Raw genomic sequence first — 20,369 nt, 5'->3', positions numbered from 1 at the left:
GGTGTATTTTCATTACATGACAACTTTACCGTGGGACATGAGTTTCAATAAATTGGTATAGGGCAAATTGCTCATGAAAATAATTTCAACAGTTTTTAACTGGATATCCATGAAGAATATTAAGTTTTAACTTAGTCCTTCTCTGATGCCAGACACCCGGACCAAGGGTCATGGATTTCCTAATTTTAATTGAACATTATACCCATGCAAGGTAGAGCGCTCGCTCGTTGATCGAAAGGTCGTGGGCTCATAACATTTATTCGTTATTTTTGCAAATTACAATTTCAGGAAGTGTTCATATTTTTATAGTATCTAGAATCCGCATACGCAAGTCATTTTAAATGTCTAAGATGAAATAAACCCGATGTGAAATTTCTGCTATATCAAAACCGACATGCAGATCTGCACCCAATCACACACTTACTAAACGCATAAAATGCTCTTGATATATAAGAGGGAATGGAGTTCATATTGCATAAAATCTATACAACAATTTTATATACATGTATATATTACATATTATATGGAGATTTGTTTAAGCTAGATATCTACATGTATCAAACAATCTGATTTTATTGTGGATCAAATTCACCTTACTCAACAATTACTAGTAAATTATTGAAATTATAGATCAAATTGAATGTATTACAAATTTAAAAAGTCACAGAGAGAGAGAGAGAGAGAGAGAGAGAGAGAGAGAGAGAGAGAGAGCTAATGTGCACATGTACCTGTGCATGAATACCTTTTGCACTGGGTACATGTAGATCGAGATGTTCTTTTCTTATAAAATGCGTGACTTATAAAACGATCATCCTTTTCGGAGAAAAAATAGTGTGAGTAAACAGATTTCACAGGACGAGGAATTTTGCTCATTTCAGAGCAATGTCCGGTTTCGTGTTTATGACTGGAAAAAAAGCAACCGCAATGTGAGGGGGTCGTTAGACGGACAGCGGACATCAGAAAACTACATTTAGGTATGAAATTCTTAAGATTCACTGCTTTAAAATGTTTCCTCCTATCTTGAAACCCACAAGTGCTTTCAAGATAAAGCTTAGATTATGTAAAAGTTTGAGAGAGAGAAAAAAAGCATGCATATTTTATCGCTCACACAAAAGTCACGTGATCTAAAACTATCGTCTGCAACAAGTTAAAGAAAAAAATATAAGCACGCAACTCAAAAATCACTGGCATCAACAAGTGTTTATTGGAAAATATTACCCAAATATCTGCGGTGGGCTCCATCAAAATTCGGAGAGAAGATGTTTGGAATAATTTTCCTGATTTTAATGGATATCTTCATATTCACCTTGGGAGAAGGTAATTTAGATATATTACAATATACATGTCATATTGAGTCTTTAGAATAACGTATTTATATGTGAGTACGCTTGTTTCTAGATTGATAGGTAAATTAAATTATTAGAGTGCGTCTACTTATAATGTACATATATCCCCCCCTCCCCCGGCCAAATGAGGAGACTACGTGGTTTGTAAATGGTGGGTGGGGAGGTGGATCTCAAGTTGACAAAAAAGGACAACGTCTTTCTTATGATTATGTATGATAAATTTTCCGATATTCAACTTAATAGTCTGTGGGGGAAAAAACTGCAATTTGGCTCACCCAATATTGTCTGATATATTATTCAGGTAAGAATATAAAAGCGTGCGGCCGAAATTTTATCATTCCATCTCAAATCGTCACAAGCTTGGATCTACTAGTAAACAAAAAGTTATGGATAAAAAAATCATAGGTGTATCTCGACATCTTGGTAGAATATTTTTTTTACGAAAATACTTTTTCTTTCATTATATTTCTTTTATTTTCTTTCAATACCTTCTTGATTGATAACCTATTAATTAACACGAGAGAGAGAGAGAGAGAGAGAGAGAGAGAGAGAGAGAGAGATTAATTTCTGGAGGCGTATTGGCTGTGGTGAAGTATTTATCAAAAAAGTTCCTGACTGATCGACCAGGTGTATATGTCTATAAAAGATTGATAACACTGGATAAAAAGCACCCTTTCTTAACGTATCGACAAGAGCGTATCGATAAAACACAGACTTTGTGAACCACAAGGGCGGATCAAAGCTGTGCAGAACGAAATATTATAGACAGGCGCGTATCAATAAGTGTACCGGGCGGGAGGATCAAAGCTTTGCAGACATAAACTGATGGATTGACGTGCAGCGTTAAATCTAACAACACGGGTGGATCTAAACAAGTAGAGAACGAAACAAAAAAAGGGCACATATCTGGAAAACAGGACATCTGTACATAAAATATGAACGTATCAAAAACAATCCATGACGAAAAAAAGAGTGTCGGATTAAAGCATCGGAATTTTGAAAGAAAAAAAATAGTTGAGAGCCTATATAAGTTAACTGGCTGCCACACTAATTTCTGAAAAACATGTGTTGTCATTAAGTGCAAAACAAATTATTGTTTAGATCCATGACGTACGAAATGTTGGGAAAAGGGGATGAAACTTGAGCTTAAAGACTTGAGCAAGATGTTTCTTAACAGGTTTTTGCATTACATGAAATCGTTTATTTACTCGCAATATATACTAAAAATTATAGAGTTTCCTCGAATATGCAAGGCTCATGTGAATACATGTAGATTAAGTCTCAAACCTCTTGACATTTTGTCGCATTTTGATTTCATGGAATAGGTGCCATTATGAATTTATACAAATTAAGAAATCATGGTACATGTACGTTTATTCTGGTATTGTATGTTTAGAACAGCAATGCTTGTGGGAAAAAATAAATATACACATTTATCATAAATGAGGCGAAATTGTGTTGTGTAGGCAAATGTTTTCAAATAAATAAAAAATTAGGAAAGAAAATGAGTAGATCTTAAGACATTGATATTTAAAGATCTCCAATAAAAGGTATTTATAAACAAATATAAGTTGTAAAGACACTCCTATTACGGAGTAATTGTATTGAAGCCTTATAATTAATTTGAGATGGGAGGCTTTTAATAATCTTACCTAACTGAAAAATAACATTAAAACTTCATATACTTTTCTCTGCATTGGTAGCTTTTATATGAAGGGAGGATATTAACGGGGGAGGGGGATGAGAGAAAGATTTTTGCTTTGTATTGAACAAATGCCATAAATCAACATGTTTAATAATTAGTAAACTATGAATTGTGTAAAAGTGTGCCAAACAATAATTCAGTTTTGAAGCATTTTTTCAATAACACCGAATTCTGACATTTGTACTGTAGGAAAACAAAATGTAGTCAAGAGGTTGAAATAATTAAAAGAAACATCCACATCGTAAGTTAGAGAAACCTGAAGCTAATTAAAACAATAATATTTAATTGGGATCTCGCTTTGAATTGAATGATTGCCATTCCAACAAATTAACGCTCAGTGCAGACAGCTTCTTCGTAGATCAGTTAGCCCGCTATCAACTAATTATTCTGATTTAAGTATTCAAGCCTCTCACTGGTTTGCATTAGGAAGGATTTTATTTTTTGGAAGGAATCTCTCTCTCTCTCTCTCTCTCTCTCTCTCTCTCTTTTTACTTTAGTGTATAGGGTCCTTAAGGATTTGTTTATGCGGTGTAAACTTAGGGACGAATTGGGAGTGGATGGGTACGGGGTATCATGTCCTCAAGCAATGATGGTTTAAATGTGTTACATGGCTATTTATTTCAATTCTCTCTCTCGCTCTCTCTCCAATATTGGTCTTTTCAATGATCTATATTATATCTTTTTTTCTTCAAAGTAACCATGATTAATCTTTTTTTTAAACAAAAATCATTGGTTCACATTATCAAATGAATCTGCTTCATAGTATATTTTCTGAACATGTCATAGAAATTTGAAGTTATTCTGCAGACGGATGAACAGACGGACAAACTGGAATATAGATAGTGTAAGAGTTGTCCTACATATAGCCATACATGTATGTATATATATGGTATATGTATATAGGTCACCCTGTATACCACATAATTACATTGTATATGTTATAAAAAGTGTTATGTCATTGGAGAAAACCAAAAAAAAAAAAAAAGAAAAAAGAAAAAAAAGAGACTCAAGTATATCTTTCACTCGTTCAATACATTGAAACATTCTGACTATTCTGTCACTAGCTCTTTCTCTCTGCCCCTGTCTACAGTCGATATATAGGGCCCTGGGGAGTCATTTATACTTTTTTAAAACGATACAGAAGTTTCTTGTCGGTAGAGAAAATCAGAAGGCCTGTATTGCTCGCAGGTCTATTTCGAGTTTTAAAAAAATCTTTTGCGGACACGTATGTATCATGATAATTATTTTACAGTGTATTTCCAAAATCAATTACACTTGCATCGATCCTCGGTTAGGATAATTTTATTCTGCTCATGCAAGCATGAGCATTTGATTTTCATGATACAGTATCGCTCGAATAAATGTACACCATGTATTCTATGTTCAAAGCCGTCAGAAGGAGGTGTAAGCTGAATGAGATCGCAACCCATCCCCTTTAAAATATCTGTAAAATATATAATATTCTATTTAAAACAAGTTCACTATTCATCTGTTTAAGGCAATGGTGCTATATTCTATTTTACTGAAATTTCGGGGAAAATGACTTCCAGAATACACAAAAAAATAAACGATTTCTGGCTTAAAGGAGGGAATACACCTCCAAGACCCCAACAGTACCCCCTTTCCAGGCTACTGGTATGTTCACATTAGATAGAACGTTCTATCGTTAAAATGATATTGTCCTACGGACCCGATTAACGATAGAATTCGTTCCGTGTATTCGCAATGTAACAAAATAAACACGGGCGATAACTCGAACTCTCTGCATTTTCTATGAAGAATCCAAAGAGTTCCGAGTGTCAACATGGCGTTAAATTTGAAGCGAGGAAAAAACGTTGAGAAAATGAGTTGAATTTTCGTATATATATGGATTAATTTGTAGGTTAAAAGGCATATACAATCTCAAAAAGGTTTGTTATGATTAATTTGGTAGTTATTTTTAATGCAACTCCTTTTGTATTCTTCAAAATCATTTCGGAGTGGATCCACTCCGATTTGCTACATTGCAAGTATATGGGACGTATTCTAACTGTGCATGGTGAGGGCTTGTCCCGAGACACAGTTAGATTATTCTAACTATGTTCACATTTGCTACCTACTGCCTTTTGCACTCAGCTGAGGATGTCATAACACGTTTATTCACAAAATCTATGCATTCTAAAACATCCATCCAAAACATCGATATCATCAAGTGCTGTGTTAGATAAACTTTTAAAAACAACCAGGTGAGCCAAATTGTTGTATTATATATCTCTCCGTGCCGTTTTAATTAGATTATGAAAACGAATCTCTCAGCATTACTGCTTAAGTTGAAAGGTTTGAAGAAAAAATCTTAGAAAAAAAAAAGAAGAATTATGCTGCTTGAAAACATAATTAACTTTTTTTTTCTAATGATAGCTAGCATAAAAGATATTTACATTTATTTAGTGAAGCATATATATACATCTGTGTAAATATTATGAATGTATCAGACCAACTTTATGACTATTCGGAGACAAACAGGAGATGAGGGATGGGATAGTTATACATATGTCATTTTATTTACTCAACACAATTTTATTAATTAATTTATTCATTACTAACAACCCCGCCTCTCCTCCCCCTCCACCTAGATCCCATCTCCATGTGTGACATTAACAAATAACAATGTTAATCGAGCATTGGGAAAACAAGCAAATTTAGAGAATTGTGACCCCTTGCTTTCGGAATCTTATTGGTTGGGGGTGCAATGATCTGTGACATAGATAATAACAAGAGACTCATGGGTCACAACGCTCACCTGAGTCATTATGGGCTCGCTGTTTTTCATCAGCAGATTTATTCCTTAAATAATTCCTCTGTAAAACTTTGATTCGCCTATTGTGGCCCCACCAAACCACCGAGGGTAATGGTTTGAAAAAAACGTGAATGTACACTACATGTCTGAACTGTTCTTGACTCGAAAGAAGCTACAGAGTTTGGCAGACCCCCCACCCACCCACCCATTTTCCCCATATATTACTACGTAAAATTATGAACGCCTAAGCGGCCAACCTACCCCCCTGGAGACTTATGATCTGAACGAACTAGAATCTACACTACCTGAGGAGGCTTCCATATCAATATGCCTAATTATGCCTTTGCTTTTTGAGGGGATTCTTAAAGATTTTTTTTTCCAATTCCCCTATATAAAACTTTTGATTGCCCATTGTGGACCCACCCTACCCCGGGGTCATGATGTGAACAAACTTAAGGTCCTTAATTTGATCAAACTGAAATCCCCTTTACCCAATGATGCTTTGTGGTAAGTTTGGTTGAAATTTGGTCAATAATTCTTTAGAAGAAGTCGAATTTGAACATGTGAAATGTTTACAGACCGCACAAACATACAGCAGACTACAGACGGAAGCCGGACTGAAGCCTGACACCCTTCGATCAGAAAAAGTTCACTTGATTTAGATTTAGTTCAGGTGAGCTAATACTATGAACAAAGCTCTGTTTCGTATGTGCAAAAAGTACGGCCAATGTAGGTAAAATTTTTTGAAAAAAAGGTCAAGCCTTAAGGTCAAGATCCTAAATCTCAGTATATCTGTATAGGTCTTATGACATGTAATGCAAATCTAAAATGAGAAACCAATGTCTTTTCAAGTACAAAAGCTACGCGGCCAAGGTCATGAGGTCAAAAATCATAAAACATTCGGAACGGTCTTGTCAAAGGTACGATGTTTAATGCAAATCTTATGAATGTCTTGCAATGCATCCATACGTTTTCTCATTCAAAAGTTATAATCAAAGTTAACGTTTTTTGAGACTGACAGACGCACATACGAATGACATTTGAGGCCCACTCGCTTTCACAAAAGTGGAGGGGGGGGGGGGGCAAAGTTAAGAAATATCACGTGCTCCAATCGAATTATCAACCCATAAATCCATAAAACCAGACATAATATGCCTTCAAATTGCAGTCTTTATTTCAATATTCTCAAATGTATGATTGCGTATGATGTCAGACGATGCTATATTTGTGCTGGCAAGTGTATCAGTTTTGTTCTTAGCTGCAAAACTGTTACAGTAGCTCTCTGGTTGAAAAACTTCGGGCACTGTAAAAATATTACGGCGACGCTTTTCCGTCGCTCGCTTCGGGTATTATTTCTTGTTTATGTGCGTTCCACCACTTAAAGCATGGCATCCGTTAATTAAACATATATTTTACTCGATCCTATTCCTGATGCTTATATACCATTCAGGGCGTGTTATTCTAGCAAGACTTCAACATGGACGTCAGAATGTGAATTTTTAAAGCTGACATTCCAAGGCCATGTAGGGCTGTTTGGAACCGTTGAAAGGCAAATAAAGTATTAGGAATAGAGGATTTCATCCTTTAAGCGGGGAAGCCCTATTATACAAGAAATAATACCCTAAGAGAGCGACAAAAAGCGTCGCCGTAAATCAAAGGTTCTTACAGTGCTTGGATTTGTAGCTCTCTGGTTTGTCCGTCCGAATTTTCTCAACCAGAGAGCTACAGTTTGTTCTTAGTTTGCATACCTTTCTATTAATTATGTACATGGATATGTATGTAGTCTTTTCTACGTTCTATTTTCGAAAAATTTTATAGAACAAGCAAATCTTACCGGTATTTTGTCTGGTCTGAATTTATTAAATGCCTAAAGAGTATTTCTTAACTTTGCCTCCCCCCCCCCCCTCCACTTTTGTGAATGCGAGTGGGCCTCAAATGTCATTCGTATGTGCGTCTGTCAGTCTCAAAAAACGTTAACTTTGATTATAACTTTTGAATGAGAAAACGTATGGATACATTGCATACGTATTAACGCCGAAGTCGTTTTCCACGTGGTTCCAATCATCATCACTGATGTCTAGTTTTGGCGATCTATGGGATGATAAGTCAATTAGAGCACGTGATAATTTACATACGAAAGGCGTGTGAATGCAAGAATTACCACATTATCCCATCGACTTTAGTTATTATCCTTAAAGATTCTCCCAAACCAGAGTACTCCTACATTGAAAACATTAAAATTAATGTACATTTATTTAATACATGATAGTAAACAAACAGGTAACACATTATCATATTTTTATTGGCGTCTTTACCGATTTTTCATATAAGCTCCGCCTACTAGTCTACATCATGACACAAATTATAATTTTGCCGCGCGACCGAACGTGTATTGTTTGGCAAACACATATGCACAATCAATGCGCACCTAGGCAACGTGCGTTGATGACGGTTCCTTAGAGATTGGACAACTTTTTTTTTTACCTACAAGGTTATCATAGTTCAATCAGTGTATGTGTTTATAAAGGCGATCTTTGTGCCCTGCAGCTTGTACGCAAAAACCCTAGTGCATTGCATTTGGTGGAATACATATTTGCAAAAATATTTATTTAGAAAACTGACGAGATAAAGACATGTATACGAGCATGTGTACACCTTCACTAAAACATACATTTTGCATTGTGTATAAATTTTGTTTAAGGTTGTTTTAAGCTATTTACAGAGCCAATGCCAGTTTCTGACGTATTTACTGCAGAAATCCTTCCTCACATTGAAACTTGAATCTTTAAGTGTGTCATTTACATGTATACAAGAGCTAGCGCTCTCAATTTCCATGAAAATCATCTTAGTTAAGCATGAGCATGATTTTTTTTTTTTTTTTTTTTTTTTTTTTTTGTATAATTAAAACGTTTGGTGACTTAAAATAATAGAAAAACAAATAATATTTGAAAAGAAGAATAAGAAACAATGCAGTGTAATTAGCTCGTTTTTTTTTATCAGTATAAAGTGTTCGGGCTGGGTTTACATTTACAGCCAAGACTGCTAGGAAGCGTTTTGGTGAACAACAAACATCTCCGTGGTAATTAGAAAGAGAGTTGTACGGTGCATTATGGGTAATTAAGTGTTAAGGCGAAAACTGTTTGATTATGGGATAAAAGGACGCACAACATTAGTAATGATAAGAACGCATATCTTGCTCGTTATTGAGACAAACTGAAGAGGCCAGAACCGTTTTATTTACTTGAGATCAAAATTCAGACTCATGCGGTCGTAAATTCTTACTACAGGTAGCTTTAGAAAGATGGGCAATACATACATGTAAACTGCATGGTATATCTAGGAGCTATAATTGTTTTCTCAAAAGAAAAGGTCCGTCAAAGAAATGATAACGTTTTGAAAGCGATCGACCTTTCTTTCATGGCACCTGATCCCACCTGTGATGCTCTTTGGAGGTCAATATTTGCTCAGATTCCGATTTGTAATGTGTTAATGGACTCTGAGCTTGAATACTGTTCGTTAATATCTCCACATTTCATTTCACTCAAATATATATATATATATACCTGTACAAACATGTACTACATTAATAAATGTAAACACCCACAGCACCTTCAAATGCATGGTATCAAATGCAGATCTTTTACAATGAAAATAAGATCTGCTTTATGGGGTTGGTTGATAGGGATACTATTATAATTAATTCAAATAAATTATAGAGAATAATATCAAAAATTACTTTGAAAAAGGGAAAAGTTATTAAAGGTATAACTTAGTATTATCATGATAATAATGAAATAATTTAAGATGTAGGAATATCAACAATTTAATTAACCCAGAAAGGTATTCAGATTTTTGGGGGGTGGGTTAGGGTGGGGTGGGTGGGGGTAGTTGTTTAAATTTACGTAACCTTAGGAATATTGTTCACAGAGGTTTTCAACTCCCTTAAATCCTGAAGCACAAAAAGTGTGACCATTTTCATTTGCAAATGCTTCCTTTAGTTACCTTTTATAATTTTAAAGAAACCCCCAGCCTTGCTAAGACAGCTAACTCCCTGTTAGCCAGCCACATCAACTGCAGGTTGACTTGGGCATTGATATGTCTGGACTACTACCCCCTTCCCCCTATTTGCTATATTGGTGATAATTTGAGAGATTCTCGGAACTGCAACCTTGTTTTGCCGGACTTTGGGTCTTATTCCTTTATTAACCAGAGTTTATATCAAATAATGATTTTCATCATCCATATGCATATGATTAAATGCAGCTTACCTTCAAACTAAAGTTGAGCTTTCTGAGTTCATCCCCATTTGTAGAGAGGAAGCGCCTTCGAAACATATTGCCTTCGACGATAACTCCAACAAAATTAATTAAGAAGAGTTAGTAAGATATCGATAAAGTGTTAATCAAACTTCTAAACTGTACATGTGAAAAGAAATGAAATGTGGGTAATGTTTATCTATTTTTAGCTCAACTGAGCTGAAAGCTAAAGTGAGCTTATCTGATCACCCATTTGTCCGTCGTCCGTCCGTCCGTCTGTAAACTTTTTACATTTTTAACTTTTTCTCAAGAACTACCAAGGCAATTTTACCCAAAGTTGGTACAAAGCATCTTTGGCTAAAGGGGAGTTTGTTAAAATGAAGGACCAAGCCCCCTTCCAAGGGGAAATAATCACGAAAAGACAAAAATAGGATAAAGTCATTAAAAACTTTCTTCTCAAGAATCACTGGACCAGAAAAGCTGAAACTTATGTGGTAGCTTCCTGAGGAAGTGTAGATTCTAAATTATTCAAATCATTGTCCCCGGAGCTAGGATGAGACAACAATAGGGAATCAAAGTTTTACATTGAAATATATAGGAAACGTTTTTTAGAATCTTCTTCTCAAGAAGCAGTGGGCCAGAGAAGGTGAATCTTTTGTGGAAGTCTCCTGAGGTAACGCTGATTCTAAATTGTTCAAATGATGGCCCCTTAGTGTAGGGTGGGGCTACAATAAGGAATAAAAGTTTTACATTGAACGTTTCTGCGATTTACCACGTACTTTATTATATAAAATATATACCCACATAACCATTTCTAACCCCCCCCCCCTGCCTTTTTTTTTAAATAAAAAAAAAAATCTTGAATGATATTAATTGATCTTTGTTTCCAGAGAGCGCTTATCGCTGTGCAGTGACGATATGTAACCGAGGCAAAGAAGATTTGTCGCCCCTCCATTGTCAGAGCGGGTCTATGCTGATCACCGAGGTTAATAGTGCAAATACAGGTAAGAGAGAGAGAGAGAGAGAATTGAATTCGCCTAAAAAAAATCACAATATATATAAACTTCCATTTTATTATTCAGTCGTTTTGATGTCATTTATTTCTGAAAATAAATTTCTGACTAAGTGTAACGTAAAGTGTATTATGAAATTTATTTTGTTTACCTTTCCTGGCAAAATACTACGTGAATTTGTAAAATTTGAAATGCATTAACAATAAATCTCTGTAAGATTTAACGAAAACGAGCTTGTTTTGAAGGGCTTAATATCGTGCTTGTTTTGAAGGGCTTAATATCGTGCTTGTTTTGAAGGGCTTAATATCAGGGAAATTTTGTAGTCTTTGAGCAGTACTTTGTGTGTTTTTCAAGATGAACTCTCGCCATCTCGTCACCGACTCCTTACATTTACATTAGCTTTATTCCAATGAACGTTGTACTTACGTCGTTCAAAGGGAGATCATTTGAGTACATCCCGAGTTACCTTATGCAAATTTCACAAGATAACTGCTAAGCATTTGAGAGATAAGTATAAATTGGAGATTTCTGGAGGGTGGTGGTTGGCTAATATTTCTGCTTGTTTCGGGCAATAAAGACACGTGAACAAACCTGCTTCATGTATCTGCACATGCATGTACATGCATTGTACTGCATAAGCAACCCGTGAACCTTATGCTTGATCAAATAAATCTGCACATGCATGTACATGCATTGTACTGCATAAGCAACCCGTGAACCTTATGCTTGATCAAATAAATCGCTCTTAATCTGAGGGAAGCATATTGATATATTGTTTTTTTTTTTAAATAAATTCTTATATTAGATATTTGAATCTTAATATATTTTCTGTTCTTGAAAGTAATGTCTTGTCTGCATAAATCAGAGATGTGACTGTGTTAATTTTGTAGGATCAAAACAGTAAGAAAATTTATTCTTTACAATGCTTAAGAATGCATATTCGTACGAATTAAGATATAGCAATTACAAGTATGTAACTAAAAAAGGCACATGCTCATTGTTGAATTAAGTACGATACAAAACTTTTTCTTTGTGTTGTGAAGAATACAATACAAAGTCATTGTTGCAGTCTTTGAAAAGTAACTGTTTTGTGCTGCGTTGAACTGTATTCATCACGTGACCAGAAACCGTTCTCGCTGTCAATCGAAAGCGTGAAAATTCTAACAGGCTTTGTGGACTTATGTAGATAAATGTTTTTCATGAAAACTGTCATAAGATTGCATTTTTGCATTCATCTTAGATACATTACTACGCATTGCCGTTACAAGATCAATAAAGAACCCCCAATTACTTTTTTAATGATAAAATTTATGAAATTTATGTACGATGTATCAGACTACGTGAAATTCCTAATCTTGACAAAAAGTTCATGCGTTAATATTTTTGAGGCGTAAATAATTGTGAAATCCAGATATCAATTTAACCACATAAGACACAAACCAAAGCGAGATAAAAATCTTCAAATCCCAAGACACCACTGCTGCATAATACTTGTTCACCATACCAATGAAGATCACTTGATATTTCTAATTTTCATTCTAGAGCAATTTATTTTCAATAATGTGCATGTAAGAGAGAGAGAGAGAGAATTAAATTCGCCTAAAAAAATCACAATAGATATAAACTTCCATTTTATTATTCAGTCGTTTTGATGTCATTTATTTCTGAAAATAAATTTCTGACTAAGTGTAACGTAAAGTGTCTTATGAAATTTAATTTGTTTACCTTTCCCGGCAAAATACTACGTGAATTTGTAAAATTTGAAATGCATTAACAATAAATCTCTGTAAGATTTAACGAAATCGAGCTTGTTTTGAAGGGCTTAATATCGTGCTTGTTTTGAAGGGCTTAATATCAGGGAAATTTTGTAGTCTTTGAGCAGTACTTTGTGTGTTTTTCAAGATGAACTCTCGCCATCTCGTCACCGACTCCTTACATTTACATTAGCTTTATTCCAATGAACGTTGTACTTACGTCGTTCAAAGGGAGATTATTTGAGTACATCCAGAGTTACCTTATGCAAATTTCACAAGATAACTGCTAAGCATTTGAGAGATAAGTATAAATTGGAGATTTCTGGAGGGTGGTGGTGGGCTAATATTTCTGCTTGTTTCAGGCAATAAAGACACGTGAACAAACCTGCTTCATGTATCTGCACATGCATGTACATGCATTGTACTGCATAAGCAACCTGTGAACCTTATGCTTGATCAAATAAATCGCTCTTAATCTAAGGGAAACATATTGATGTGTTTTTTTTTTTTTTTTTTTTTTTTTTTTTTTTTTTTTTTATATTAGATATTTGAATCTTAATATATTGTCTGTCCTTGAAAGTAATGTCTTGTCTGCATAAATCAGAGATATGACTCTGTTGATTTTGTAGGATCAAAATAGTAAGAAAATTTATTCTTTACAATGCTTAAGAATGCATTTTTCGTACGAATTAAGATATATAGCAATTACAAGGACGTGACTAAAAAAGGCACATGCTCATGGTTGAATTAAAAACGATACAAAACTTTTTCTTTGTGTTGTGAAGAATATAATACAAAATCATTGTTGCAGTCTTTGAAAAGTAACTGTTTTGTGCTGCGTTGAACTGTATTCATCACGTGACCAGAAACCGTTCTCGCTGTCAATCGAAAGCGTGAAAATTCTAACAGGCTTTGTGGACTTATGTAGATAAATGTTTTTCATGAAAACTGTCATAAGATTGCATTTTTGCATTCATCTTAGATACATTACTACGCATTGCCGTTACAAGATCAATAAGGAACCCCCAATTACTTTCTTAATAATAAAATTTATGAAATTTATGTACGATGTATCAGACTACGTGAAGTTCGTAATCTTGACAAAGAGTTCATGCGTTAATATTTTTGAGGCGTAAATAATTGTGAAATCCAGATATTAATTTAACCACATAAGACACAAGCCAAAGCCAAATAAAAATTTTCAAATCCCAAGACACCATTGCTGCATAATACTTGTTCACCATACCAATGAAGATCACTTGATATTTCTAATGTTCATTCTAGAACAATTGATTTTCAATTGTGTGCATGTATACTTTAATTCCTTTGCTGCAAAGCAAAATTTCAAGCATGAAATCAGAGAGAGAGAGAGAGAGAATTGAATTCGCCTAAAAAATTCACAATATATATAAACTTCCATTTTATTATTCAGTCGTTTTGATGTCATTCATTTCTGAAAATAAATTTCTGACTAAGTGTAACGTAAAGTGTATTATGAAATTTATTTTGTTTACCTTTCCTGGCAAAATACTACGTGAATTTGTAAAATTTGAAATGCATTAACAATAAATCTCTGTAAGATTTAACGAAATCGAGCTTGTTTTGAAGGGCTTAATATCGTGCTTGTTTTGAAGGGCTTAATATCAGGGAAATTTTGTAGTCTTTGAGCAGTACTTTGTGTGTTTTTCAAGATGAACTCTCGCCATCTCGTCACCGACTCCTTACATTTACATTAGCTTTATTCCAATGAACGTTGTACTTACGTCGTTCAAAGGGAGATCATTTGAGTACATCCCGAGTTACCTTATGCAAATTTCACAAGATAACTGCTAAGCATTTGAGAGATAAGTATAAATTGGAGATTTCTGGAGGGTGGTGGTGGGCTAATATTTCTGCTTGTTTCAGGCAATAAAGACACGTGAACAAACCTGCTTCATGTATCTGCACATGCATGTACATGCATTGTACTGCATAAGCAACCCGTGAACCTTATGCTTGATCAAATAAATCGCTCTTAATCTGAGGGAAGCATATTGATATATTGTTTTTTTTAAAATAAATTCTTATATTAGATATTTGAATCTTAATATATTTTCTGTTCTTGAAAGTAATGTCTTGTCTGCATAAATCAGAGATGTGACTGTGTTAATTTTGTAGGATCAAAATAGTAAGAAAATTTATTCTTTACAATGCTTAAGAATGCATTTTTCGTACGAATTAAGATATACATGTAGCAATTACAAGTATGTGACAAAAAAGGCACATGCTCATTGTTGAATTAAGTACGATACAAAACTTTTTCTTTGTGTTGTGAAGAATATAATACAAAGTCATTGTTGCAGTCTTTGAAAAGTAACTGTTTTGTGCTGCGTTGAACTGTATTCATCACATGACCAGAAGCCGTTCTCGCTGTCAATCGAAAGCGTGAAAATTCTAACAGGCTTTGTGGACTTATGTAGATAAATGTTTTTCATGAAAACTGTCATAAGATTGCATTTTTGCATTCATCTTAGATACATTACTACGCATTGCCGTTACAAGATCAATAAAGAACCCTCAATTACTTTCTTAATAATAAAATTTATGAAATTTATGTACGATATATCAGACTACGTGAAGTTCGTAATCTTGACAAAAAGTTCATGCGTTAATATTTTTGAGGCGTAAATAATTGTGAAATCCAGATATTAATTTAACCACATAAGACACAAACCAGAGCCAAATAAAAATCTTCAAATCCCAAGACACCATTGCTGCATAATACTTGTTCACCATACCAATGAAGATCACTTAATATTTAAGGTCTTCCGTTTCCAACGGAAGACCTTCTACTGATTGTACTGATTAAGATTATTCTTTTTTTTTTTTTTTCCTAGACGCCAACTTTGAAGCTTCATATCTTCCTAATTTCTGAACAGATTTTGTTCAAATTTTCAGAGCTTTTAGACTTTACAAAACACTTTCAGAATACTGTAATACAATTCGGAAATTACCTTCTGTTCACGAGTTATTCCCCTTTGATTGAAATTTTTATGCCTCTGGTTTCCAGACAAAGGCTCGGAAACTGTAATAATTGGAGCACAATACCATTTGAAATTGAAAAGAAGAAGCATTGAAGTTGTGCACATCGGTTTTTCTTTCTTGATTTTTGCATTAAAAATGGCGCTAGAGAGGGGTCAAAATTTAGAACGCGAAAAAGAGCAAAAATTTTGACATATTTTCCTTTATATCTTTAAAACTAAAAATAATTTGTTAAAACATGTAGAATAAAAGTTGTGCATAATTGCAAGGGCTTTCATATTATACTATTTAAAAGGGGCTGGCCCCTATAATTCGGGATCCTGGGCCCTTAAAAGTTTTTGCTTTATAACTCAAAAACGGTAAATATTTCGATCTGGATCTTGGGAACAAAATTGTTCTTTTACACCTTTTTGATCTAATGAAAATGTTGTTTTGTTCGAGTATACCATGGGTATTGCGTAATACGTATTAGAAAGCAGGCCAGGTAACGTTTTTCATTCGGCAAGGAAATCAGACCTCTTCATGTGTATAACTTAAACAGACTTGCTATCAATAATATACCCTGCGGTATTTAATGTTAATTTTCTTTTTAATAAGGTTTAAAACGTGGTTTATGGTTCACTATTAAATTATTTATTACAACTTGTCTTTCTTTTCTTCTTTTTCTTCTTAAATTAGATTAATAGTGTTCAAAAGCGGAGAATATTAAATCTATCTTTCTACGTTTATTATTACAACAAACTTTGTAAGTGATTTTAAACTGTATGCATTGAATAATTCACGATCATTAGCTGTATGCATATTACGGTCTCCATGTTCAGCTCGATATTTAGTTATGTAACCCAACGCGCGAATCCCACGCTGTTGATCGAGGTCACCAGTGTACTAGCCACCTGTGGCCATAAACAAAGCTAGTATTTGTGATCGCGTATAATGTCAATTTTGTACAAAGAGCTATTAATTAATGGAAAGTTATGTTTTTAATTATATCGAATCAGTAAGATTACTTTACCGATCTTTTATAATCTTAATTCCAAACACTGGTGCATAAAAATCATTTTAAATTTTAATCGCTGTTTTTGTCTGTTCACGCAACAATACATTTAAAAAAGTATTGCTCTATCCCGTGTTGTATTTTAATTCATCTGCAATTGTAATTGAATGGGGACTTCGGTAAATAATTGTAATTACTACGCATGCTACGCACATATTATTTTTACCATCACTCTTGTGAATGTCCATTTATTATTTATAGAATTAAATAAACATTAACATAAATGAAAATTCCTTCAAATATACAAGTCATGTATTTGTAATATAGCAAACAGTTTCATCCATCTCTGCCGCTTTGTGTCTTAGGTGTTGTAGTCCAGTCCTCGTTTACATACACGTGGCCACAGAGAGCCGCGGGCACCTCGATGTTGAAATACATTGTGTACTCTGATAGTTGCTCTACACAGCACAAACAACTAACGTGTACATGCAGTGAAGTAATTGGCAAAGATTGTTTGAAAAATATAAACTCGCATGTGTTCGCTACGAAGCATTCATTTTAAAATTTTATTTATATGTAGATACCTTATAAGAACAAAATAAAGTAAATGTATAACACCTAGAACAATGTTTAAAAATTAAAATACAAATAGCGTGTGCTCGGAAGGGAAGATGGCTTAAAAGGGTGTGTCTGTGAATGCTTAGATCTAGCAACACACTTCGCAAAGTTAAGCATACTTGTGTCCAAATCCTTTAAAAGTGGGGGAAATCCCCAATCCTCGCACCCTTCCTTTTTGAATCTAAAAATATATACCATACTGAGAGTTGTATATAGAGCGGGAATGTTATTTTATTAGTCCTTAAAGGCACAACTTAAGAAATGACTTATAATTTTTTTTTAGATAAGATTGTTTCGTGATAAAGCTGTGATAAATCTTAGGAACTTCTAAAGTTATAACTTAGGCATATCTTAAGATAACTTAGGAAACGTTTTTGAAACAGGCATGTCAAGCATTCAGTCAGATCTATTACGACATCCATATTACCATATAAGAGAATGAAATTTTGTTTTGTATATAAAGTGGTTATTACAAATATGCGTGTTACAAAAATGTATGTTGAAATCTTCAAAAGCTATCGAATTATTTACTTCTCGCAACAAATATTGATTTGGTTCTAAAGAAATTGATTTCCGATTCACAATTTATCTGCATGCGACATTTTTTTAAAATCAGAAATGGTCAAATGAACATGATGAATGAATTAAGCGTAGAAAATTAGGGTGGGACATGCCAGACGTGCGGTAATCATATAAAGCCATAAGAATAATTCTGCAATAGGAAAACTTCAGCTATTATTCTTATTTTGAAATGTTTAACTAGCTTGCGTGAAGAAAGAAATCTTTCATTTTCTGGGTAAACATTTTTTGTCTCTGATTTTCATTCTAGTTGTTTTTTTAGTCATATCGGATCTTTCAAATTATTTCATCTTATCCATGTTGGTCATGTTGGTGATATACTTTTTAAATTATTGTGGCCGAAATTACAAGAGATCCATTGCGTGTGAACCAGCGACCTGCGTTCGTAAACTAAACATCTTTTCGTCGTTTAATGTTGAAACATACACTATATTAAATTTTAAAAAAAAGTTAGCAAAATATAAATCAGTCTTTAACTGCATTTAACTGCGTTTCACATATACCCGGGTTTTGTGTTTGTTTACAATTATGTAACCTAATTATGTAGCCGAGGAAGCAGCTATGAGTGCTCATACACAAAACATTGTCGTTCTATATTCATTTTGCTGACACAATGATTTACGGAAAATTATTTTTTAAATCATACCGGGTCATTCAATTAAATTATTTATTCTTATCTTAATTTGATTTAATTTAAATCCAAAACATTCTATTAAGGACGTATAAAGGTCCCCGATTTCATGAATCCTAATCTTTAAACTGCATACATGTACATGTATTTAATAAACGATTTATTTCTCAATTACATGTATGTGTTATTATATGTTTAATTTCGGAGATTCATTGCGTGTAGTTAATTCTGCAGATAATTCTAACTTGACACACAAGGTTTGCACACAAGAATTCAAAAGAGATATATTTTGAAAACAATAAGACGCATTGCTTATAACACTTTTACATTATTTTCTTTTTAAAATGGCTATCTTTATGATTACACCAACTCTGAACATGCTATGTGAAAAACTCTGTCGTCTATAGTTTGGTAACTCCAGCATATGACAAGTACATGTGCTTTTATTAAACTCCCAATTTTCCATTAATGCCCACAAAATCTACCTATAGCTTAAGATCGATAATATACCGCCCGACAATCATACCAAAATAAAACAATAGCTGCTGATTTGATTGACAGGCCAGCAATCTGTGCTACCTGATACTGTAGTCAGAGTTTGCATGCTTAGAAAGCAATTACACGTACCTGGTCACGCGTCAAACGCTTTCATGTACCGCTTGAAAAGTCGCTTTGTATACACTCTGGTAAAAACTTATATATTTGTTGGTAATTATATTTCACAAAATAATTGAGAGAAGAGAATTAAATTTTGAGTTCATTATTTTTTATTTTCACTGCTGTTTTGTACATTGTACTTGTACGCGATATGTCGCCCAAGATAACTGTACAGCTTTCCGAAGAAAAAAAAAATTGGCGTCTATTCGAGCCCCTTTTCGCCTTCAATGTCCTCTTCAAAACATGCCTGTTTACAGAGAAGAGATCATAATATTCAATAAAATATTTCATTTTATATGTAATTTGATTTGTATGTATAAGTATCTGAAAGGCTATATTGTGCTGAATTTTTTAAAATACATGTTTTATGTAATACATATTTTTTAGCATACGATAAAATATCGGCAAAACTATAAGCTTAATTATTTCTAATGTCCAGAACTGTGTAACCTAAAATCCATGCATTTAAGAAGTATGTTAACTTTTTATAATTTAATTCCACTTGCACGCGCGGTTCAAAAGAAAAAAAAAATGTACAAGGAGTACATATACATGGACTTGAATATAACAAATTTATTAGCACACATCTAATGATGAAAATGAACATAATTGATAATACACTTTTACAACTTTATTTCAATGATAAGTTATTCTTAAACTTTACTTCAAATGTCAGAAAGGCCAGCACAGCCAAACTACTCTTAATTGTCTCTGTTTTAATTACAATGTCAATCACAATAACTCTTTTCTTTAGATCCCTTTATTTCTTATTTGCACATAGTTACATGAAATCCATGCACGGCGCTACACCTGTCAATCAGAATTGTAAACTCCGGATTCCACAGAAACATTTCCCATGTGGTGTAAAATATTCTTTAGGTCAATTCTAATTTTACGCTTTTATAGATACAGTGTAATATTTCGACACAACGTTTTAATTAAGGCTGAAGATGCATGCTGTGAATTTATCAAACCTGCAGTCCTAACTGACGATTCGTTCTTACATGTATATTATAATC

The 20,369-nt window shown here is 33.8% G+C and overlaps 1 protein-coding gene across 1 annotated transcript in view; it reads left to right on the top strand.

Annotated features, from left to right (window-relative positions):
- The first annotated feature begins 1,019 nt into the window (after positions 1-1,019).
- Positions 1,020-20,369, top strand: part of LOC133189002 (uncharacterized) — a 44,197-nt gene continuing 24,847 nt past the window's right edge. Inside the window, exons 1-2 of the mRNA XM_061324453.1 lie at positions 1,020-1,317; positions 10,974-11,087. Of these exons, the coding sequence (XP_061180437.1) occupies positions 1,260-1,317; positions 10,974-11,087 (172 nt within the window). The 5' untranslated portion in view covers positions 1,020-1,259. The remainder of the gene's footprint in view (positions 1,318-10,973; positions 11,088-20,369) is intronic.

This window comes from Saccostrea echinata, unplaced genomic scaffold, assembly GCF_033153115.1.
Source record: "Saccostrea echinata isolate AGI-Se365-2 ecotype Australia unplaced genomic scaffold, CSIRO_AGI_Sech_v1 ptg000016l, whole genome shotgun sequence".
NCBI classification, from domain to species: domain Eukaryota; kingdom Metazoa; phylum Mollusca; class Bivalvia; order Ostreida; family Ostreidae; genus Saccostrea; species Saccostrea echinata.
This window is presented reverse-complemented; position numbering and strand designations above follow the sequence as displayed.